The following is a 26,147-nucleotide window of genomic DNA, read 5'->3' on the forward strand; positions in this document are numbered from 1 at the left end:
GCCCCCTGTACCCCAAGGCGGCGGTTTTGCGTGCTTCTAATTAAGCTGTCACTGACGGAAACATCGACGTATAATGATTTTGGACAGTGCTATGCTACACGTAAATTATCTGTTTCAATTCAAAGGGACGACTTCTCCGTACTCCCTATTTTCTTCTGTTGATATTGCATTGTAGAAAATTTATGTATTTTACATACATACATATATACATACAATCACGCCTGTATGCCATAAAGGGGCAGGCAGAGTACATGATCTACTTAGTTTCAGTGCCACTCTTGGCAAAAAGGGGTTTAAAGAAATCCAAAATGTGGCATTGCGGTGACAGGTTGCCAGCCTTTCGCCTTCGCCGCAATTTAACCCATATCCCACAGTCGACTTCTACGATACCCACGGGAAGAAAGGGGGTGGTGAATTCCCCTTGTTCCTCGTAGATAACCAAGTTTGATAACTGGCTTTGTATGAGGAAAAAATATTCTTCTTTGATTACCCGGTTTGGAAACGAGAATTTATTTTTCCTCTTAGAAAACCTTTATTTTTTGCAGTTTTCTACGAAGAATTTATTTTCTTGTTTGCTTACCTGGTTTGGAAACAAGAATTTATTTTTCCTCGTAGAAAACCATTATTATATGCGGTTTTCTACGAAGAATTTATTTTCTTCTTTGCTTACCCGGTTTGGAAACAAGAATTAATTTTTCCTCGTAGAAAACCATTATTTTATGCAGTTTTCTATGAAGAATTTTTTTTCTTCTTAGCTTACCCAGTTATGAAATGGGATTTTTTTCCTCATACAAAACCATTATTGTATACAGTTCTCTACGAAGAATTTTTTTTCTTCTTAGCTTACCTGGTTATGAAATGGATGGGCTTATTTTTCCTCATTGATAACCACTACCTACATATTTCATGCAGTTGTCTTAAGAGAAAATTCTTTTTCACCACACCGACTGGTAAAGGCTCTCTTGATACTTCAAAAACAAATGACAAAGTTGCATTTTATCTCAAGAGTGCAAAGTTATTCCTTACAAATCACAACTTGATGCCCCAAAGCTGGCTAGTAAAACCAGTCGGTGTGGTGAAAAAGAATTTTCTCTTTAGAAAACTGCATGAAATATGTAGGTAGTGGTTAATCAATGAGGAAAAATAAACCCATCCATTTCATAACCAGGTAAGCTAAGAAGAAAAAAAATTCTTCGTAGAGAACTGTATACATAAAAATAAAATAAAAAATAAAAATAGCCTTTATTATTGAAGTTTCATTTAACTACATTTTTTTTTTTTTTACTCATTTACATCGGCAACTCCAACTCGTCCTTTGACGAAGGCCTCCTCCAAAGTCCTCCACTGGTTCCTGTCTCTTGCCACAGTCATCCAAGCCCTTCCACCCGTCCCTCTCAGGTCCCCGGACCATCTACATTTTTGAGGCCCGCTTTTTCTTGTGCTGTACCTAGGGCACCACTCTACAAGCTCTCGAGTCCACTTGTCTCTGCCCTCTCTCATTATGTGGCCAGCCCATCTCCATTTCTGTTGCTTAATCACTTCTGTTAGGGCCTTGGTCTTGGCTTTTGCTCTTATGGTACTTATTTTCACCCTATCTCTTAGCTTTATGTCTAAAATTGATCTTTCCATGTTGTTCTGGCAAACATTTAGTTTTTGTCCCTGTTGTTTGGTAAGTCCCCATGTTTGACAGGCATATGATAATACTGGTATAATACAGCTTTTGTAAACTTTAAATCTTTGTTCTGTAGGTATTTCTTTTGCTTTCAGGACGTCTTTCAATGACCAAAACTTTTTCCAGGCATTTGTGGTTCTCCTCTGAAGCTCTTTGTCCATCTGGTCTTCCGGTGATATTATTTGTCCTAGGTATACGTATTCACTGACATATTCTATTACCCTTCCGTTAACATCTATTTGTTCCTTATTACTGTTCGTCATTAGTTTTGTTTTTGTCATGTTCATAGATAGGCCAACTATTTTGCTCTGTCTGTCTAATTCTTCTAGCATACATTTCAGGTCTGTTGGGTTATCTGATACTAATATAAGATCGTCCGCGAACCTTAAGTGATTTAGTTTTCTTCCTAGAATATTGAGTCCGTAGTTATCCCAGTTCATTCTTCTAAAAATACTCTCAAGAACGGCAATAAATATTTTTGGGGATAACGGGTCACCTTGGCGGACACCCTTTCTTAATGGAAATTCTTCACCTAAACGTTCCAGTTTAATTTTTGCTGTATTGTTAGAGTACATTTCTTGTATTATTCTAATATATTTTTGTGAAATTCCTTGTTCTTTGAGTGTTTTCCATATTTCCGTATGTTTTAAAGAGTCGAATGCCTTATTATAGTCGACAAATGCTATGTAGTATTTCAATCGGTATTCCTGACATTTTTCTGTTATTTGTTTAATTACTAGTATATGATCAATTGTTGAGAAATTTTTACGGAATCCCGCTTGCTCTCTTGGTTGGTTTTCTTCCAAGGTTTTCGTCATTCGTCCCAAAATTAGTTTTGAAAATATCTTGTAAAGATTACTCATTAAGCTAATTGGTCTATAATTGTTTATTTCATCTTTATCTCCTTTTTTATGAAGGAGAGTGATTGTAGTTTTTCTCCATTGTTCTGGTATGGTTTCTTTTTTCAAGATTTCGTTGAAAAAATCGGTTAATGGTTTTAATATGTTGCTGAGGGCTGCTTTTAAAATTTCATTGCTAATGTTATCTTCTCCCGGGGATTTGTAATTTTTTTGTGTAATTACTGCATGCTCTACTTCTCTCATTAAGAAGTTTGGAACTTTATCATTCTTACTACTGTTATGATGATTTTCTATTGTTACTTGGCTGTCGCTATATAGTTCTTTGTAGAATTGGGTGGCTGTATGTAGGATTTGTAATCTTTTTGATTCTTGTTTTTTAATATTACTATTAATCGATGGTATCCATGAAGTCTCTTCTTTGAGCTCTTTCATAGCTTTCTTAACTCCTCCTGTTTTCTCTATGCACCTCTGTATTTTATCTAATCTGGTTCTGTGTCTATGCTGTCTAATGCTATTGTTTATTCTTTTACTGATACAGGTTATTTCTTTTCTATTTTTATTCCTGTCTGTAAATAATGGCCTCCGTTGTGAAATAAGATCTCTTGCTTCTGGCCCTATTTTATCTTTTTTATCTGATTTTAGTCTGAATTTATTGCTTAACTCTTTTAATCCTTTTTCCAATATGTTGTATTTATCTTGTATACTCGGGGCTTGGTAAATTGTTGCAAGTTCCTCTGACAAAATGTTTCCAAACTCTTCGGGTATGGATTGAGGGATCTGTACTCTGTTGCTCTTTATATGTTTCCTTGAGTGTCTTGGAGTTTTAGCCAATAATTTTGCCCGTAATAGTCTATGGTCTGAGTTAAAGTTTACTTTGTTAACTATCTCTATGTCAAGAAAATTATTTTTATTATTACTCAGTATAAAATCCCTTTCATCTTTCATTCCCCTTGGTGATATCCAGGTCCATTTTCTGTTAAAGTGTTTCTTGAAGAATGTGTTCAATATATATAATCTATTCTCAGTTGCAAAATCAATTAGTCTGTTTCCGTTATCATTCCTATTACCTGTGCAATATTTTCCAATTAAATTATTGTAGTTATTTTCCAGGGGTCCTAGTGTGCTATTGAAGTTTTCTAAGGCCATTCTGAGTTCTCTGTAGAAGGAGTTTTTCTTTTCGTCTGTAGCTATGTCTGTCGGTGCATATGTCTGTATAATAGACCACTTGCCCATGCCGGGGATGTTGATGTTTAGGACTGCAACGCGTTCGGAGATGCCTAAAAATTCTTCAATTTCATTTCTTAGCTCCTTTTTTATTAAAAATCCGACTCCGAACATGCCCTTAGTTTCCCCTTTATAATAGAGAATGTACTCATTCCGTTCTAAGATCTCTTCTCCTACTCTTCTTACTTCGCTTAAACCAATTATGTGGCATTTAATATTTGTATGTACTGTATACTGTATACATAATGGTTTTGTATGAGGAAAAAAATCCCATTTCATAACTGGGTAAGCTAAGAAGAAAAAAAATTCTTCATAGAAAACTGCATAAAATAATGGTTATCTACGAGGAAAAATTAATTCTTGTTTCCAAACCGGGTAAGCAAAGAAGAAAATAAATTCTTCGTAGAAAACCGCATATAATAATGGTTTTCTACGAGGAAAAATAAATTCTTGTTTCCAAACCGGGTAAGCAAACAAGAAAATAAATTCTTCGTAGAAAACTGCAAAAAATAAAGGTTTTCTAAGAGGAAAAATAAATTCTCGTTTCCAAACCGGGTAATCAAAGAAGAATATTTTTTCCTCATACAAAGCCAGTTATCAAACTTGGTTATCTACGAGGAACAAGGGTGAAATTCTTAACCCGTCACCACACGGGGGATTTATGTATTTTAAGTAGAACTATGTCTTATATTACACTTATTTAGATTTCTTTATAAAACTAGCGAAAACCAGGCAGGCAATTATGGTCGCGCGATAAATGATAAAACATCTGGCCGTTCCTATCGCGCTTACTAATAGTGCGCTAGGGACGGCCTGATATTTTATCGTCTATCGCGCGACCATGCTACCCGTGCAGGCAGGCAAGCATGGTCGCGCGATAAATGATAAATCAACAAGCCGTCCCTATCGAACTTACAAACAGTGCGATAGGGACGGCCTGGTGTCTTATCATTTATCGCGCGACCGTGCTTGCCTGCCTGGTTTTGTAAAGAATTAAAAATGCTTTTAACTCATAATACACAAACCTCGTACACAATCAAACGCTACATTCGATACACACCCATAACTGTGGTTGATATATGTAGGTACGAGAATGGACCAAATTATATCAAAGTATTTTCATAAATATTGATATCCGAGAGGAAATAGAGGTAGGTAGGTCGTCTCTCTGTATGAAAAGGCGATTTCGTGCAGGTCTTTCTCTCTTCTTACATACAGTCGTTTACATAGTTGTGTTTTACTTGTTTTCCAGGTGATCGCCGCGGGCAAGCCGTTCCAGGGCAACCAGCTGGCACCACACATGTTGACCGCGCAAGGCAAGCAAGTGCTTCAGGGCCAAGCCGGTTGGTACCAATACCGATATATTCTACTACTTCTAACTCACCCTATTTCTTACACTCTATAGTTCGTGTCATTCATAAGGACGCGTGCATTGGCTCGAATCTCAAACAAATTTACACCAACGTGAATGACACGATCTATTATAGCTAGATTTGCTCATCGAAACTAAAAGTCCACTTTAATATATGTATAGCAATACCTAGTTTAAGGCCAAGCAAGGGTAACCCCTTGCTTGGCCTTAAACTTAAACTTTAGTCTTTCAAATGCCTGCAGTCTAGGAGGTATGACCTTTTAGACACAGATTTGATTTGGTAGTGCCACAAAAGTATTTTTGATATAAGTAGCATTCTAAAAGGACAGACATGAGTCACATACTAGATACAAATAAAGTACGCGACAAACCGTACACTTTGGCTTTTAAAGAGCGTGGACTTCGAATGCAAAGATCGATTCTATTGATGATGAGCTTAAAATACTTACATCTGCAATTCACAAGTTGAACCAAGTTGTTTTATAAAAACACTAATATCTCTAATAATTTATTTTAACACTTTCGCTACCAAGAACCCGACTGTCGGGCACACCGCTCGTAGAAGCGTAGCCGATTACATGGGTTTCCCCGTATGTAGCGAAAATGTCGTAGCGCCGCGTAGAGCCCGGTTTCGAAAGTGTTAATATGTAATAAGAGGACTACCTCTGTTTTTATTAGAATCCGTACCTTGCATTGGAGCGCCACCAGCACTCGCCCAACTTTCGTATATTTGTAAATCATTATCATAAGGTGCGTGCGCCTTATTGCCAACAGTTACTCATCGATACTTGCCTCACGCCAATTTTGTTTGGCATAGTTATTCATCACGTGTTCACGCGGTCTAGCACAACTTGCTTTCTACCGCGACTCAAGTTATCCTAGACCAGCGGTATTAGCAGCTTACCGATAAGCGATAGTGTAGTCAACACCGCTAACCACAGCTGGCCGACTTTCGCAGTATCCTAGTTACTCATCGGGTGTTTTATCCCCTTTTTGCTATAGAATTGCCCCCATCTGTAGAATTTAGATATAAACCCTCATAGATGTAGTGTTTTATCAACCCCAATGTATTTAATGTCCCAATGTGAATATGAACTTCCACACTATTTAGTTTTTCAGTAAACTTTGCAGGTCTAACGACGTATCAGGAACAAGGTTTATAAATTTTGGAATTGGATTATGATTTGGTTTTTCAGTCTCGTGATTGACGGACAGTGTATGTGTCTTGATTTTGCGAGGGAGTCTCGTTTTGTTTCCTTATTCCTTATTTGGTATTGGTCAAAATAAAAATTGGCATTTGAATTCAGTTCTATTCCAAGCTTTTGTTCGAGAAACGATTTAGTTCTGTTTTTGTAGGTTCTAGTTTGGAGCGTCCGCTTTTTACACGTTTATTGGTACATACTTTTAGTTGTGATTTAAGCACTTATTTACATTTATTTAGCTTGCTGTGCATTTTTAGAAATAACTCACATTGGTAACCGAAAGGGCCGGTAAAATCTCAAAAGTTTTGTGAAGTAAAGTTTAAAATAAGAGTTGGTGTTACGTAACAATAAAAAAAATATAAACTGGCACTAAGCTTTTAAGATTTACTAATAGTATCTCATTTTATAATATTACGTATCTTCTCAGGAACGGGAATCTCAAACTTTGATTGAACTATGATTGGTTTACACGGTTACAAAGTCCATATTTTCGTTTTAATCATTGTGAATTCTTTTTCATTAAAATTTAAAGTAAGCAATGTTTGTTATTAGTTATTATCGAAATTTTTTGTACAATATTCCTGAAAAGAGCACAGTAATAATGACAAGAAAAACATGCCGTTACAGGACCACACTTTAGCTTGATTCCCTTGGCTAAACTTTATCAAATGAAATGTTATTGAAAATAACATTTGAGTTCTTGTAAATAATACATAAAATTGTTTTCTATAGGTTCGCTCAAGTATCAAGCTCAGTGTGGTACTTAAATCATAATCGAATCGCCTTCAAGATCACCACTTCTTGCCTTTACTCGCGAGACTTCACACCTCAAACCAGGCTTGATGTATGAAGTAACGCTACTATGACATTGACAGCGATCTTGCAACATTGCATGACGCTACAAAGCGGCCTTGCAATTTTGCAGACGGATGTACAGTCGACACTACTGTGACAGCCAAAGCGCCAAATATACCAAAAGACATATTTATTTTTATAGTAAGAATTTGTTTTCTCCTCTTTACTTATGCTATCGTTTAAATATGCTCTAAAACGGCGGATCCACAATTTTGGTTATAATTTTCAAATGACGGGCCTTTTTCCGACGTTTTGTTACGATATATTTGGAGTGTTGGCTGTCACAATGCAAACCGTACAGTTGTGTAAAGAAGTGTTTGTGCGCAGCCCCGTTCCCAGGCTACACGACGATCCCGGCGATCCCCACGACGCAGAACCAGACGTTCGTGTTCAGCCCGCTCGGCGTCATCAACTCGCAGCCCAGCCTGCTGCCCGCGCACTCGCAGCCCTCCGTCTCCGGCATCTCGCACCAGCAGAAGACTAATGAAATGCATAAGGTATGTGTATTCATTTTGTTTATCTCTTTATGTAGATGGTACCTACTCCAGGGTTAATCAACTAACTCCAGGTCCACCGGTATACAGTACAATTTAATTCCGGATTAATCGTTTAATCGGAAGAGGCGACGACACAAGTCAGCAGGGTGACGGCTGGCAGAGATCAGGGAATCGTATGTGTTGCGCTTGACCAAATGTATGAACGGCCGGTTCGTTTGAGTAGTTGTACCTGTATTCATTCGCTATTAAAACGCTATTTTTATTGTTTTTTAATATAAATGTTAAATATAATGATGCTGTTTAAATCACAGTTTTTTACATTGCACCCACTGTGTAGTAGCCTCGTGCTAAATCTTAACTATTTATAATGCGACACAAATCGTATCATTCACAAAAATGCGTGCATTGGTTCAAGTTGGATTTTACAAGCCTGCGAGTCATCGCAAAAGACACGATCTATACCATAAGTATGTGCTATTCCGGTAAGGGCATTTATTTGTGTGATGAGCACAGATATTTGTTCCTGAGTCATGGATAGCACCCATAGTACAAGCTTTGCTTGGTTTGGGGCTAGGTTGATCTGTGTAAGGAGTCCCCCAATATTTATATTTATTCTCAGCGTAACCTTGTGCGGTTGTGGGTTGGCAGGCGATGAGCGGCAGCAAGGTGGCGGGCGGCAAGGCGGGCGGCGCGGTGGCGAGCGGCGCCACGGCCATGCCGGTGGCGGCGCAGTGCGTGCAGGTCTCGCAGCCCGTGCTCGGCGCGCAGCAGCAACAGACGCAGATCATCAGTCCATTGCAGGTGTGTATTATGTACATTTTATTTAACTGCTTACAACTTTTCTTCAAGCGTGTTCGAGAGATAATGAGATTTCGACGAAAGGCATTTTCTACATCTTATATATCAGTTTACAGCGGTGTAAGGGTTTAATGAGCGGCTTGTCGATCGCTTTTTGCGTTCATTCAGCCTGGTGTTCTGGGGCTGGAGCTGAGCCTGTAGCCGGCCATAAAGTCACGATCGTTTCACGATTCTTTCGCTTCAATCAACACGGAAGGGGATAACTATTTACTAGTACTATGATACGCTATGGAGCGTTCTCAATTTACAACTTGTCTGCGAGTTGCTCCCTTCGAGATGAGCAAGTTTCAGGATCATCCCATATTTCTGTAATACAGAAGGCCGTCCTTGTCTCCTTTAGTTCACTCTCATTGAATCTCTACCGTGTATTATCACAGTGTCATAAATAATACATTATTCTAGTAAGTGTAAGCTTGTCTTACAGCTGTTGCTGCAGGTGCGTACCTGGACCTATTTATACTAAATATAGTATGGTACTCTACCAGAAATAGTCAGGAGAAAATGTACAATTTTTATGGGATTTTTACCCTTTCCAGCATTAACTAAATAGTATTATGAGTGAGATGAAGCAGAAGGAATATATTTTTCTCAAACATGCAATGAAATATTGTCTTTACGTTCCTTAAAATGGGCTGGGAAGTATCGCTTTTTGGGCGCAACAACTCGAGAGGACTGTAAAGGGATTTCATATTATTTTTTAGGCCTAGGCCTGCAAAGTAACATTTTTTTTTAAATATTGTCCTTTAGAGCATTTTTATTTTATTTCCTTGTATGTTTGAGAAAAAAAACACTATACATGCCTCGGCGTGAAAACGGATTCCCGGCCTCGTATCCCTATCCGGTATATACCCACTTGGCCGGAAATCCTCATTTTCCCGGCCTCTGATGTAATGTACTATTTCAGTACGTTTGTCAACTGCATTAGGTACTTTACATAGTTCCTGATACCGTAGCATATAATATAATATCATACTATAGCCTTTTGCGCCTAGCGAACAACAACGTTCAGTGTTTATATCTACCTTATGTCAATAATAAGCTAAGCGAATGATATTTATTCTGGCAAGCAAATGCTATTATGGTTCTCATAGCATATATATTGAACCCCAGTCATATTTTTCTGGACGTCACTGTCGCTTTCGCAAATGTATGTGTGTTTCTATTTACTGTTAATTCATAGACGGTGCTTATAACCTACTGTTTAGTTAGATTCAATATGTCACCATATGAACTATACACTCTGAGGGCTGAATTAATTGGTTGAGACTTGTGACACAAGTTCTACGTCAACACATTACTCGACCTCGAGAATGCTGGACTTATTAAGACGACTCTGCTACTCTTCTTTTAAGAGCTGCTGCTGATTTGTTTGAACTACTAACCTGGAAAAACTATGTTTATTCCTTTCTCTTAGATTCTCGGAGTAAACTACATGTAATTAATGTGAATCGTATCTCATTTTTTTAGCGCCACCTATTAAATACTATCATAACTACACTGATGATGCTTACAATTTTTTTTTAATGTGTATTTACGTGACATCATGATATTCAAATAAAGAAATATGTCATTTGTTCATATAAAAAATATTTGGGGAAAATATGATTTTGGCCACTTCCAGGCTGCGAAACAGTGCCATCTAGTATAAGCCTAAAAAGCCTAAGACATTTCAGGGGTACGCTTTTTTTATGGGATTTGTCAGTGTCGTATTATATCGTTGTTGGTATAAGTAATGAATGTGTGTGTGTGGGTGCAGAGCGGCGGCGGCACGATGCAGTTCGCGCCGTGGCAGATCTCGGGCGCGCTGCCGCAGGTGTGGGCGGGCGGGCTGCAGGCGGGCGTGCCCGCGGGCCCGCTGCTCGCCTCCAACCCCATCTTCCTGCGCGGCGCGCAGCCCGACGCGCCCTCCATGTTCATACAGCACTCGCCGCAGAACACGCAGCACCACAGTCAGTATCAACACTATCCTTATACTAATGTACATTAACAGTGCAAGGCTAACTTTTAGACCATTAGGCGCGGTGGTGGCAACAAGTTCGCGCATCGTACACATACGATCAACTACCTAATAAGAAAGATCGCTTCTGCGCAGGTAAGGTTCAAAAGTTTGCCGCGCACTATATTTCATTGCACGCTTGGTGTTTGCCACAAACACAAACTCTCCACGCTTGACGAACGTACTCTTTTTGTAAAAAGATCGCCGCCTGACCAAACAAAAACAGTCCACACGTTCGCGTTACTTGTTTTGTGTTCGCTATATTAACCTCAACAGCTCAAGACTAACTGGCGACAACTACGTCGGTGGCAAACAAGTATACGGCCCGCCTGATGTAAAGCGGTCACCGTAACCTATGGACGCCTGCAACTCAAACAGTGTCACATGCGCGACCATATTATGCGCGATGCATATTTTTCAAGGCTTTTAGAAAATATTTAAATAATCAATTCATTTGCCACTTGGTGACAAAATGATTTGTGCTACTAGAGTGACTTTTGCTGTTGCTACCTGCCTGAGCGAATTTTGTCTCACTTTTGATATTTTTATCAGTTAATCTTGCTATGACAGTTTAAAAAATACTCGGATAAATTTGATAAAAGTAATTTCAGTATGCGTGCAATAATTAGTGTAATACATCGACGCTACACGCACAGTGTAGTAGGTTTTCACGTCGAATTTACCCCATATTATTCGAATATACATGATACTATTCGTACGACCTCAATTTCACTATAAAAATTAAACTGGTTAGTTCTGCATGCAGTGCGAAAGTATTTTATTACACGTGCAACTGTAAATAGCTCATCCTGTTCTACCTCTTATTATGTTTCATGTTATGTAATCCCATAGTAACAAATCTCTTTGCAAGTTCGAAATAGGAGGTAATTAGATTAGTAGTCGAGTACGCTATTTCGTAACGCGGTTCCGGCTTTATCCTTACCTAACATATTTTTAACCCTCGACGCAAAAACGACGGGGTGTTATAAGTTTAGCTCCCGAACGGATGAACCGATTTAGACTTCTTTTTTTTTTGTTTGAAAGCTGAATTAGTCGGCAGTGTTTTTAGCCATGTTTGATGGGAATTGGTGCACTATGTCGGGTTTTTTTTCAAAATTTAAATTTAGTGTTGTGATTTTTGTTGCAGACGCGAGCGTGGCATGCGCGACGGGCACGGCGGCCAAGCCGCGCGCGTCCACGGACGGCATGGCCAAGGCGCCGCGGCCGCTGTCCACGATCATGCCGTCCGGCGCCATCCGGCCCGCCTCCTCCGTCTCCACGCAGACCAGCGCCAACCAGGCGCAGAACCAGGTCTATATTCCACGTACTCTTTTTGTAAAAAGATCGCCGCCTGACCAAACAAAAACAGTCCACACGTTCGCGTTACTTATTTTGTGTTCGCTATATTAACCTCAAGAGCTCAAGACTAACTGGCGACTGTTATATACTATTACACTGCACTATATGCACCATTCATGTCAATAATAGTAATTCGTGCAACGTGGGGCGGATGTTAAATAATGCTAACGAGAGTAAGTTAAATCGCGACAGCTTGCCGGAGCTTGCAATATTCTTACGGTTCGAGTTACACACAATGTTATCTAATGCAATGTAAAAAATTATAAAAATTTAAATACGGTGTTAGAAATTTGGTAACTCCCTAGGGAGAACGTTTTTTTAATAACTCCCGCTCCGCAATAGCACATTTAGTGTGCGAGTGTCATGAAAATTATTTATCCCTTCTCCCTATTTGTCTTTCAGTAGTCACAATAAAAGAAACTAAGATCAATACGGATGAGTGTATCGTGTGTACATGGAGAAGGGTATCTGAATAATCAGTTGTTATTGAGAGTTCGTACGTTTACCACTTATCATGAGTGGAAAGTAGCAAAAGTATGAACTCGCAAACGCACGAACACCAGTGACGATGAGTAATAAGACCCGATACATATTGAGTGATAAACAAGAGTTATGAAAATAGTAGTCAGGTGGTTGGTTCGTTTTTTAGTTTTTTAATGATTATTATGAGAATCACTATCTAGTCTTCGTGACATTACAATATGTATATTAGATGCAAGATGCCAAGTTATCCACGGCACGTAAAATGGTAGACCTTCAACGAAACAGCGAAGCTTTCGTTTTAAGTGTCGAGTCCCTAATATTATTGTTTATTGTTTACTGTGATACTTTTAAATCATAAAATCATTAGTACATTACATCAGAGGCCGGGAAAATGAGGATTTCCGGTCAAGTGGGTATATACGGCCGAGCGAGCGTGTGAGCGAGGCCGGATAGGGATACGAGGCCGGGAATCCGTTTTCACGCCGAGGCATGTATAGTGCTTTTCTCAAACATACAATGAAATAAAAAAAATGCTCTAAAGGACAATATTTTATAAAAAAAAAGTTACTTTGCAGGCCTAGGCCTAAAAAATAATATGAAATCCCTTTACAGTCCTCTCGAGTTGTTGCGCCCAAAAAGCGATACTTCCCAGCCCATTTTAAGGAACGTAAAGACAATATTTCATTGCATGTTTGAGAAAAAATCATTTATTTGCGTGAATAGGGTCAGATTATAGGTGTTACATACATATACAAAATGTTCTCCTTATACAACCGTCCACAAACAGCATGCAAATATTTTTCTTAAGAGCGTTATAACATTTCGGCGTCGGGCGAAATTAGGTATTTTACTCGCCGCGCGAGCCCAATATGCCGACCCTTTCTAGCACGTCTTATCACTCGCTCGCACTACAATAATGGACAAAACAATCTTGATCCTTTCTATGGAATTTTGATAACAACCACAATCTACTATCTCGATATAAACTTTTGGTTTCTAATAAACATTATTTTGTACGAAAATACGAGAATGACTATACAACTTCGTGGTTTACATGTCATTCTAGCATTTTCACTTTCACATTTCAAGTGCATATACCACGAGTATAGGTTTTCGGGTGTGCTGATTTAAAAATTAATGACCGATTTGGAATCTGACATTGCTGACTGTCACTTTGACACAAAAGTCGTCATGGGTGTCGTAAAATAGGTTTTAGGGGGTGCTGATTCCAAAATTAATGACCAATGTGGAATCTGACATTGCTGACTGTCACTTTGACGCAAAAGTCGTCATGGGTGTCGTCAAATAGGTTTGCGGGGGTGCTGATTCCAAAATTAATGAACAATGTGGAATCTGACATTGCTGACTGTCACTTTGACACAAAAGTCGTCATGGGTGTCGTAAAATTGGTTTTAGGGGGTGCTGATTCCAAAATTAATGACCAATGTCGAATCTAACATTGCTGACTGCCACTTTGACACAAAAGTCATCATGGGTGTCGTAAAATAGGTTTTAGGGGTGCTGATTCCAAAAATAATGACCAATGTGGAATCTAACATTGCTGACTGTCACTTTGACACAAAAGTCGTCATGGGTGTCGTCAAATAGGTTTCCGGAGGTGCTGATTTGAAAATTAATGACCGATTTGGAATCTTGACATTGCTGACTGTCACTTTGACACAAAAGTCGTCATGGGTGTCGTCAAAAAGGTTTCCGGGGGTGCTGATTCCAAAATTAACGACTATTTTGGAATCTCACAGTACTAATTGTCATTTTGACACAAAAGGAATCATGGGTGTAGTCAAATAGTTTTTAGGAGGTACTGATTCCAAAATTAATGAAATAATTTAAAAAGTAATGACCGATTTGGAACCTGACATTGCACAGTACCCCTGGAAACCTATTTGATGACACCCATAATGACTTTTATGTCAAAGTGACAGTCAGCAATGTCAGATTCCAAATTGATCATTAATATTGAGATCAGTACCCATGAAAACCTATTTGAAGACACCCATGATCACTTTTGTGTCAAAGTGACAGTCAACAGTGTCAGATTCCAAATTGGTCATTAGTTTTCAAACACCTCCGGATACCTATTTGACGACACCCATGACGACTTTTGTGTCAAAGTGACAGTCAGCAATGTCAGATTCCAAATTGGTCACTAATTTTGGAATCAGCACCCCCTAAAACCTATTTTACGACACCCATGACGACTTTTGTGTCAAAGTGACAGTCAGCAATGTGAGATTGAACATTGGTCATTAATTTTGGAATCAGCACCCCGTAAAACCTATTTTACGACACCCATGACGACTTTTGTGTCAGAGTGACAGTCAGCAATGTCAGATTGAACATTGGTCATTAATTTTGGAATCAGCACCCCCTAAAACCTATTTTATGACACCCATGACGACTTTTGTGTCAAAGTGACAGTCAGCAATGTCAGATTCCACATTGGTCATAAATTTTGGAATCAGCACCCCCTAAAACCTATTTTACGACACCCATGACGACTTTTGTGTCAAAGTGACAGTCAGCAATGTCAGATTCCAAATTGGTCATTAATTTTGGAATCAGCACCCCTAAAACCTATTTTACGACACCCATGACGACTTTTGTGTCAGAGTGACAGTCAGCAATGTCAGATTGAACATTGGTCATTAATTTTGGAATCAGCACCTCCTAAAACCTATTTTACGACACCCATGACGACTTTTGTGTCAAAGTGACAGACAGCAATGTCAGATTCCACATTGGTCATTAATTTTGGAATCAGCACCCCCTAAAACCTATTTTACGACACCCATGACGACTTTTGTGTCAAAGTGACAGTCAGCAATGTCAGATTCCAAATTGGTCATTCATTTTGTAATCAGCACCCCCTAAAACCTATTTTACGACACCCATGACGACTTTTGTGTCAGAGTGACAATCAGCAATGTCAGATTGAACATTGGTCATTAATTTTGGAATCAGCACCCCCTAAAACCTATTTTACGACACCCATGACGACTTTTGTGTCAAAGTGACAGTCAGCAATGTCAGATTCCACATTGGTCATTAATTTTGGAATCAGCACCCCCTAAAACCTATTTTACAACACCCATGATGACTTTTGTATCAAAGTGACAGTCAGCAATCTGAGGTACTACATATTCGTAATCTGAAAGTAATCAAGTCAATAATTTCAGTTATTTTGAATCGACTATGATTCCGAATTATTGGTAATAGTAATGATTGTATAGATGATTAGTGATTCCTTTACATGTAATGGTAATTTACCGTTTCACTTGATTACATTACAAGTAATCTGACACCCAGTAGTGTCAGATTACAAAGTAAAATCAAGTAATCGTGTAATCCGGAATCGATTACGATTTCCCCATCTCTGGGTTTAGTTATATGGTTCATTGGTACTGGTGACCACCATCTGGCTCCATCATCAGACCCTGAGTACCACCTCTTGTCAAAGGTCTTGTTGAGACGAACCCAACGAGCCTAAACACGAAGTCGTTTACTTACATGGTTCACTGGTACTGGTGACCACCTTCTGGCTCCATCATCAGATCCCGAGTACCATCTTGATGTGTCTTATCATCTTGACCGTATTGTAATTTTCACATTTTTATCATCACAATGTTGTAATACTTTAACATTCAAACATAACAAAGTATTACAAAAGCAAATATTTACGGATCTAGGATCAAATTCGTTGGTCGCTGTTTACACACACACAATGCGAGGATAGCCCGTGTATAAACAAGGCGTCCGACCCACACAACGATAAATATTCTCGACGTTTGCGATGAAAACTCGGAGACCAAAGCGACATACGTCTTACCTCCTCGAGCTCCGGCGCGGCACTGAAATCGCAGGCGTCCGTCGCCGGTAAAATAGCGACAGGAAGGCTAGTTTTCAAAAAATTGGCAAAAAATCATGATAAAATATTATAACGACAAATGGATAACAGCAGTTTAAGCACATTGTGCAGATTATTTATATACTAAAATAACTTCGATAACATGTAGCTCTTAAACTAAGTATTCACACAATACCTAAGTATTATATACATTATGTCAGATAATCTCTGAGTGGGTAAAACATTTTATTTAGTAACCATTCATGCAAGGCATTAATTCATTTATTCATAGTTGAGTAACCGATGCGTAGTCCTCGTGTGAATGTGTATTGGTTGTGGCAGGCGAAGCACCGCGGCAAGCCGGGCGTGCGGTCGCCCGCGCCGGCCGCCAAGCAGGACGCCGCCAACCAGACCAACAAGATGCAGCACCAGATGCAGCAGCCCAAGCAACAGTCAGTACCCATTTTCCATATATTTTCACCCTAGTTCACGGTATTATCTATGTTTTTAGTATTTGTGCGAATACAGAAAATTGCCACTAGAAACATAGATACTACCACGAAATGGTCAAATCACATTGTAAAATCTTCGACTTTAACCAAGAACCCGCCGGGCGGATTCTCGCCATACACGCGGGCGGTTATAAATTACGACCGGTTTCTGTCGTAGTGCACCATTTTTAATAGATCACACACAAACACAACAGGCTTTAGGTAGAACAAAGAGTGGTGTTATGGAGTGGTAGCTAACTTATTTGTTAGGCACAACAGATGTGTTTACGCCTCACTTATTTTGTGTAACGTGAAGTTTTGACAATCAAAGTTACTACCTTAAAAGTATAACTTTTGAGAAATTCGAACGACTTAGGGCCAGTAAGGCCAGTTGCATCAGCCACATTTGACAGACCTATCAACGTCACGCAGCAGAGGTCTATGGAACTTCCCATGCGATAAAATTTAGCGAACGCTTTAACGGTGACAGGCGGTTTGATGCAACCGACCCTTAATCTTCCATTTTTAATAGATTTGGTTGGACGAACCATCTCTGTCACTGACATTTAGAAGTCAGTTTTTGAGAAATATATGCACACAACGGCAATAACAATTTTTAATGTCGGAAACCGCTAGCGAGACTAAACTCATCTATTTTATCCTACGCTTTCCTTCGAGCTATAACGGTTGTTAAAAGGACAATACGTATCAGGGATGTTGCGGAGGCAGATTTTTTGACATCCGCGGATGCGGATGCAGATGCGGATTTTTCAAGTCCCACATCTGCAGATGCGGATGCGGATGCGAATGTGAGGATAGGCACTTAATCAGGCATATTAAAAACACAAAATTTGAACAAAAAAGTTATATTTATTAAAAAAAATAACCTTTCATATTTAAAAATCTTAGAAATTAAGATAAAGGTGGGCCAACGATACTAAAAAATCCCGCGATCCACGAATCACAGACGTGTAACGAGACTCGTATTGGCCAATGGTGAATTTACCGTGCACGCGTCTAAGTCGTTCCTGTACCGACCTGTTCAACATCCGCATCATGCGAATGCTCCGTATTGATTTTTGCGGAGGCGGATGCGGATGCGGATTTTGAAAATGATGCGGAAGTTCCGCGCGTGCGGATGCGGATGCGAATATCCGCAACATCTCTGATACGTATACCTAAATACTGGGTCATTGTTCCAACGAGATTAAATAAAATACCCAAATTGAAGGGGGATGACCAAAACTTAAACAATTATTAAGCTCTGCACGGGAAGCATGGTCGCGCGATAAATGATAAAACATCTGGCCGTCCCTATCGCACTTACTAATAGTGCGATAGGGACGGCCTGATATTTTATCGTCTATCGCGCGACCATGCTTCCCGTGCTGTAGAAAGGAAAATAAGCGAATTGTGCTAGTTGGATACTAAACATGGTCTATCGAACTTCTAGATATTGGCCATGGTGGTAGGTAGGTACATATCTACTTAAAATCGTATTGGTGCTTTAGCAATGACTGCACTTGTTTTTGTAAGGTAGTTTAGAACAAGTTTTTCATTCCAGACTGCTCGCATTACCAATGAAAGCTTCATGCGGTTATGTGACCGTATTTTTAACTACTTATTTCAAAGATTCAAAAGATTCAAAGATTCAAAAGATTCAAAGATTTTTATTTGTTCAACATATGTAAGGTTCAAAGCAAATGACTTTTGGCGGGAAAGAACGACCTTCTCGCCTCCCTCTTGCCGCGCCTGCGCGAGGTATTTGCGTTGTTACATTTGCCGGTGACGCACGTAAGATTACGGGTGAAAATGCAGCCAATTAGTAACTTGGTCTTTTTTCGCGTGCGACATTTAGCTTTTCACTGACGACTGTGCGCGTTCAAGTGTACCGCTAAACATCGATATAATTTCCCGTCACCATCTGAACGTTTTTCCACAAGGTCATCTCGTATTATCGGCATGATTACGTTGCATATTGCAAGTGCAACAAGATCATTATAGTCTGAAAGGAAACATATAGGTACTTATTATATAATTGTTGTACGTATGATGGTTACCACCATGGTGTATTTGAGGCCGCAAATATGAAAATAAAAAGTTTTTGAAGTTTATCAGAAGTTTATTCCAGTTTTTTGTTAGGCACGTAGTTATATTTGCGCGAAATTAAAGGGAATACCAACTAGCAATAACGAACCACTAACAAGGATACTTACGTATTTTATTTTATTATTTATTTATTTAAGAATAAGTTTTCTTTAACATTATCGCTAAGTATATTTATTAAAGCGTAAAGTATCTACTCTCTGTACTATTTTGGTTGTCAAACGGTTATCTTAGACTGCACGAATATTTAATGCATTTCGAATTTTTAAACATGCAAATAAGTGGCTGTTAGCCGCCCGAGGACCTAGCCTCGCGTCGTAGATCGCTCTGTATGGACCCACCTAATGACTAATATGAAATCGTTTTCCATTAGCCGGGTCCACACAGAGCATGGGACGCGTGGCATTTTCCTCGCGCTACAAACGTGCTGTGCAGACGTGCCTCGGCCTAGGCAGCACGTGCGTTTTGCACAGCCTAGCAACCTGCCACGGCCGAGGCGCGTCTATATTGGACGTTTGCCCGTGAGCACTTCACCTCGCAACGTGCCTCGCTCTATTGTGAACCCGGCTAATAATGATAACTTGTATAACTTTATACCAGGGTGTTACTGATGAACTCGAGCGGGCAGATGACGCAGATCTCGAGCGTGCAGGACAAGCAGCCCATCACAAAGACCATCCAGCAGCAGGCGATCCTGCAGCAACAGGCGTTGCAGGTATCTATTACCACATTCATGTACACTCAAAGATATTAAATGCGGATAACGTGCAGAAATATGTATACTTTATTGCTTATACGTTAAGGTTGTGGATAAATAGTTTTGATACAGTATCCGCATCTATATTTAATACCTTGACTGTATGAGCCCTGATGCATGTATTCGTTTGTAAAAAAATAATGTACTTTAACTGTCATTTGACATATATTTAACTGGGCGGTAAAATATTAAACGGGAACTTTCATTAGGCATATTCTTATATAATTAACTGTTAATCATAGTGGCGCCCTCACTTATATTCACTTATCCATACTCTACATACTCTGTCTGTCTGTCTGTCTGTCTGTCTGTCTGTCTGTCTGTCTGTCTGTCTGTCTGTCTGTCTGTCTGTCTGTCTGTTACGCTTTCCCGCTTAAACCACGCAACCGATTTTGATGAAATTTGGAACAGACAATCTTTAGACCCTGAGACAGAACATAGGCTACTTTTTATTTCGAAAAAAAGGGATGAAGGGGTTGAAAAAGAGGTTGAAAGTTTGTATGGGATTTCTTAATTTTAAAAGATAAAACCATGAAACTTTATATTTTAGCACTTGATAAGAAATCATTGAACATCTTGATAACGGATAGGGATAGGGATAGCGATAGGGATAGCGATAGCGATACGGATACGGATAATATGGGTATCGTTAGAGGGATACGGATAATCGGTCGGCGGTCTCTTACAATCAATGTGCTCTAAGACGATCGTTGTTTGCTTGCTTGAAGATTACGTTTGCGATAAGTATAAGCAAAATGTAAAAATTTTTAAGGGATAATAGAAAAAAGTACTTTTTACCCACCGATCATAGTGTCGAAATACGGGCTATGTGGGATGTTTATAAAGGTTTCCCCAGCGTATATAGAATTACCTACGCTGTGGTCGATGTGTAATATTTCTACAATCATTGCCAGCAAACGTATTATGTGCAATCGAAATAATCGCAGATAAATATACCTACAGAGAAACCTAAGGATCCAAATGAAAATTTTAATGAATACTTTTATTACGCGGGCGAAGCCGCGGGTAAAAGCTAGTATGTATTATAAACATACCCGCACGTAAAACCTTCGAGTATAGATATTAACGTCTACCCATAATGGAAATAACTTCCGCTGACAAATATTTAATATGGCATATCCGAAACCGGAACTCATTCACAACTCAAATCAGTCGGGCACTGTCAATAATGAACGCAGGTATTGCATCACGATCATAACTAAAACACTTTGCAAACGAAGGTTTTTTATAATTAAGGAAACATAAACCTGCTAAAATTAATTGATTATTTCGATTAGGCAAGCAAATCTAATATCCTTTAAAAACACATTGCATACTTTGTTTTCAACTAAGGCGCATGGATTCGCACGCTATTCCGAAGTTTGGGCGAGATATCGCAAAACTTTGGAACGACGTGCGACTCGGAACAATGTGCTACGCGGCTCAGGTTTAACGAATTTTTACTAGTAAATATTTTTAGATTTAGGCACTGGAACAAAAGAGAGTCGCTCCTGTGTGGGTGAAAGAGATGCGATCATAGCGCGAGCGAGTTAAAGTTCGTTGCCGAGCTGTGAACTATAAATCGTTCGTTCTCTCTTTTATTTACTCGGGAGCGACTTTCTCTTCTTCTTCACGTTTTTGGTGGGACCAGTGCGTTAAGATCATTTATTCTCATGTAAATTTTAAATGTATATGTGAGTGTGTTTAGTAAAACGTCCCACTTTGCCGACAAACCACCATTAAGGCGAGATTTACTTGTAAAAAAAAACCGACAAAGCGGCTTTATAGCAATCGACAAAGTGGGACGTCTTCCCGTGCACACTCATATATCCATACTAATATTATAAATGGGAAAGTGTGTGTGTCTGTTTGTTTGTCCGTCTTTCACGGCAAAACGGAGCGACGAATTGACGTGATTTTTTAGGTGGAGATAGTTGAAGGGATGGAGAGTGACATAGGCTACTTTTTTTCTCTTTCTGACGCGAGCGATGCCGTGGGCAAAAGCTAGTAGAACAATATATTCAATTAATGTATAGCGCACATGTAAAGGAAATATAATAATTTGATAAGAAATGTTACTTTGCGCAGCAGCAGCAGCAGCAGCAACAGCAGCAGCAGCAGCAACAGTTGCTGCACCAGCAGCAGGCGCAGCAAATGGTGCAGCACTACCAGCAACAAGGTGAGCTTACAACTCTCACTGTTTAACCTGTCACGTTCACGGACGGCCAGTGACGTCATTTGTCATAGGCCAAAGGAAACAAAAGACTACGCGTATGCTATAGCATACGTGTCCGCGAATGTGTTAAACTCGATTGTTTTCATACAATGCATGCTTGAAGCTCCTATAATACACATCCTGTATTAGCTTCATGCTTAATTTTGGCTGTAGGTTGAGATATTAGGGTAATTTAGAGAGACTTTCAAGCGTCTAGTAAAAGTTACGGACAGCGGAAATGGTATGGTGGTATAAATATTTGCCTTGAGAATTTAAGGAAATTTAGTCTTTAACCTTGTCGCAGAAAAATGGCCGTCGGGCTGAACTAGCTAATATGCAGACATTAAATTATACATTAAGTTTCATCCTTGAGAAAATAAGAAAAGGAAGGTCTGGCAGCTCTGGGCTCTTGCTCTAATGGGTAAATAATGTTTTAATATATCCTACTTAATTGTAGTTAGTTATATTAATTAAAAAAAAATTGCTTTTCTAGGAATGACGTTGGGCATGCAGCAGGGCTCGCTGCCGGTGGGCTCGGTGGCGCAGAGCCTGCCCATGGCCGGCGGGATGCAGACCATATCCATGGTGCAGCAGATACACCCGGTACGCACCACACTATTAACTTTTCAGGGTTCCGTACCAAAAAGGTACAAAAGGAACCCTTACGGTGCGGCTCTGTCCGTCTGTCACATTACTAATTATTCAGAGCGAGGCACGTCGCGTGGCAATTTCCTAGCGCGGCAAACGTGCTATGTAGAAATGCCTTGGCCGAGGCAATGCGTGAGTTTTAGGCTGAGTAACCTGCCACGGACGAGGCATGTCTACAACATTGAACGTTTGCCGCGTGAGCACATAGCCTCGCGACTTCGCGACGTACCTCGCTCTGTGTGGACCCGGCTTATGATAGATGCAATGGCTAATAAATAATCGTCTGTCGAGTATAACAGTTGACAGTAATTTGTCTGACGATTTTACAATTGTGGTTGTAATATTAAATAAAAATAATAATTTATCCACAGATGTCATATATACCATAGATCAAGCAAACGTATCTACTTAGCGTGTCAAATGAACTCAGTGAAATCCACTGAGTTGTCCGTCTTTACTCGCAGCTTGCAGCTTTCGGGCGTCAATTTTTGTAAGTTGAAGTCAACCAAAACATAAAAAATGCCTCGTTACGTGATATTCAATTGCAACAACACAAAAATTATGAACAATCAAGAGCCTGAGACATATTTAAAATTACAGGCAAGAATCAACTTCAGTACAAAATTTGACACGCTCGGCCCCTATACAAATATATGAATTTGTTTCTTCTATCTAAATTAAGTTCTGTGAATTTATCAGAGACGTACTAGTTTTATGTTTTTAGCTACATTTTGATATAGACGTGTTTGAGCATGGATTACACAGCAAACAGCGCCGACTACTTTTTTATCTTCTATACGGCGTACATACGGACTTCAACCTACTGCAAGTTGTATCAAAACTGCACAACTACGTTACAGCTCTACGTAGCGGCTCTCATAACAGTTGCAGTTGACCCTATATTGTAAAGATAACAAAATTACTCAAATTTTGCGGGGCATATCTGATTTTAGTGTCATGCGGACCGATCGGAGCGGTCTGAACTTCGGTAAAGCGGGCCAACACCAACTTCATACGAATTGGTAGTGCGGATCGCTCCGCGCGGTCGGTCCGACATGAGATGTCACTAACACCAGCCTATTAGTTAATGTGATGGGTCGAATCCCTAAAGTTTTTTGAACTATTTTTACATTGCCTAATATTTTTTGGCATAATGATCATGCCTAATTTAAATGATAACGCCGTTAAACCCACTTTTTTAACGACGGATTTGTGTGAGGTCAGCTAACCTAAACCTATTATCGGTTCTTAATGTCATTTTTGGGGCAAAATTTAAATTATGCCAAATGATCGTTAGGCCAAAAGAGCGTTGGTCGGCCAAATGAGTTAGGCCAAGTGATTTTCGAACAAACGTTATTAATGTGTTGCGCAGGGTGTGCAGCTGAGCGGCATGTCGCAAGCGGGCACGCTCGTGGGGCAGCTGGGCGCCGGCCCGCAGGCGCAGGGCACGCTCGCGCAGGTGCAGGCATTGCAGCAGCCGCAGGTAACCCACATTCATCCTATATTACTCTATATAATTACGCGCGCGACTCCACACATCCAGCACAGTTTTAAGTATGGACTTGCGCGAGAAAACGTTAAAACGTTATTGTCTTTTTCTTAAAATGGGCAGTTGGGCGCCAAAAGGACTGTAAAGGGCAAGAACGTAACTTTTTTTATAAATTACTAGAGCATTTTTTTATTAAAACAGTATTACTGGACTATGACGAACCCCATATCCCGAAAAAAGCGTACCCCTGCAAAAATGTATGGGCCGTATCCCTTTATGGGCCTTTTATGCTTAAAACTAGATGCCGCTATTCGCAGCCTGTAAGTGGCCAAAATCATATTTTCCCCAAATATATATTTTTTATTTTTATGAGAACAAATGACATATGTATTTCTATATTTTAAAATCATGATAACACGTCAATACACATTTTGATAAAAATAAATTTGTAGGCATCATCAGTTTAGTCACAGTATAATAAAGAGTACTATCGTACAGTATGGCCACTTCCGCTCCCCGCCGAAAGCGCCGCCCACCCCCTCTCGGTTACCTCGCAGTTACCGCCTGTCAAAAACGCGACCAGTTGACCTGTCATAGCACAAGCATAGTACGCGTTCACCTACACGAGCTTAGAATGTGTGCTAGGAACGCGCCTCTTTCATATATTTGATAGCCAGTGTCAGAGATGTGGTTTAGTTGTGATAGTATTTAATATGTGGCGCTAAAAAATCGAGGTACGATTCTTAGTATGAAGTATGTAAATCCTATATAAATAATCCTTGCCGAAAAATTTGTACATTTGGATCACGTTACTTATTTCTGTTAACCCATCAGTTATGGCTGGAGGATTCAAAAGGCAGCTCTTGGCACCTCGTCACGCTAATAATTGTTTGTTACTTCATGTCGTAAGGCACATTTGCTAATATCGGAACATGGTTGCCAGGCCCCGGCCCAAGCTCAGTGGCTCAACTCGCAGTACCTCAGCTTCCAATCATTATTCCTATGGCACGGAGACGATGCACGGCTAATTGTTTGTTTCCCACAAATCTTTGCCAACAGCAAGCGGGTACAGCCGTGTCGTCTCTTACGACGAGCCGGTCTGGTGCCGATCAAAAGCTTTCATCGAATATCCTAGTAAATTTTATAGATTTCATCGTCTCTCAGGAATCTAGGAGACGAATCCAGTCTTCACACACGATTCTCAAAGGTTTCCCCTTGATGGAAAATACATATTTAGTGAAGTATAAGGGTCTCCCCAAACATATCGACGCGGAATCGGCTTTCGCAGACCAAAAATCGCTCGTTAGTATAAACACGCGTACGGATGCGTTTAGCGACGACAACGCGTCGTTAGTATAAACATGCGTATGGATGCGATTAGCGACGACAACGCGTCGTTAGTATAAACATGCGTACGGATGCGATTAGCGACGACAACGCGTCGTTAGTATAAACATGCGTACGGATGCGTTTAGCGACGACAACGCGTCGTTAGTATAAACATGCGTACGGATGCGTTTAGCGACGACAACGCGTCGTTAGTATAAACATGCGTACGGATGCGTATAGCCACGACAACGCGTCGTTAGTATAAATATGCGTACGGATGCGTTTAGCGACGACAACGCGTCGTTAGTATAAACACGCGTACGGATGCGTTTAGCAACGACAACGCGTCGTTAGTATAAACACGCGTACGGATGCGTTTAGCGACGACAACGCGTCGTTAGTATGAACATGCGTACGGATGCGTTTAGCCACGACAACGCGTAAGCGTTTTCATACCATCGAGCGATTTTTGGTTCCGATTCTGCGTGGATTGGTTTATGCTTTGTATTGTATGTCCTTTTGTTTTGTATTTGTTCATCTTACCTTTTCATTTTGCATTTTATCTACAATCAGTTGCTATTTTCAGATCAATTGACATGTAAAAAATAGTTTACTTTACATTTGCTTACTTTATTTGCAGACTCTAGTCGGCAGCGGGCTCGTCCAGACTTCAGTGGGGATGGCGGTACAGCAACAGGCTGCTTTGAACCACTCCACTGCGATGCAAACGGTAAGCATTATATTCTTCATAATTACAACATTTTTAAGTTTTGCTGTTTTATCATTTCAAGTACTTATGTGTTGAGTACTCCTGTAACGCCAATCTAATATGCTAGCGAAAATATGTTCGCCTAGTGTTTTTACGTCAC

At 39.9% G+C, this 26,147-nt stretch overlaps 1 protein-coding gene across 1 annotated transcript in view; it reads left to right on the forward strand.

The window, feature by feature from the left end:
- Positions 1-26,147, forward strand: part of LOC125240698 (polyhomeotic-proximal chromatin protein-like) — a 53,873-nt gene that overhangs the window by 12,958 nt on the left and 14,768 nt on the right. The window contains 11 exon segments of the mRNA XM_048148716.1: positions 5,009-5,099; positions 7,513-7,682; positions 8,331-8,483; positions 10,297-10,489; positions 11,684-11,847; positions 16,586-16,695; positions 19,441-19,555; positions 21,686-21,776; positions 22,306-22,415; positions 23,833-23,943; positions 25,919-26,008. Of these exon segments, the coding sequence (XP_048004673.1) occupies positions 5,009-5,099; positions 7,513-7,682; positions 8,331-8,483; positions 10,297-10,489; positions 11,684-11,847; positions 16,586-16,695; positions 19,441-19,555; positions 21,686-21,776; positions 22,306-22,415; positions 23,833-23,943; positions 25,919-26,008 (1,398 nt within the window).

Source organism: Leguminivora glycinivorella, chromosome Z (assembly GCF_023078275.1).
Source record: "Leguminivora glycinivorella isolate SPB_JAAS2020 chromosome Z, LegGlyc_1.1, whole genome shotgun sequence".
Taxonomy (NCBI): Eukaryota; Metazoa; Arthropoda; class Insecta; order Lepidoptera; family Tortricidae; genus Leguminivora; species Leguminivora glycinivorella.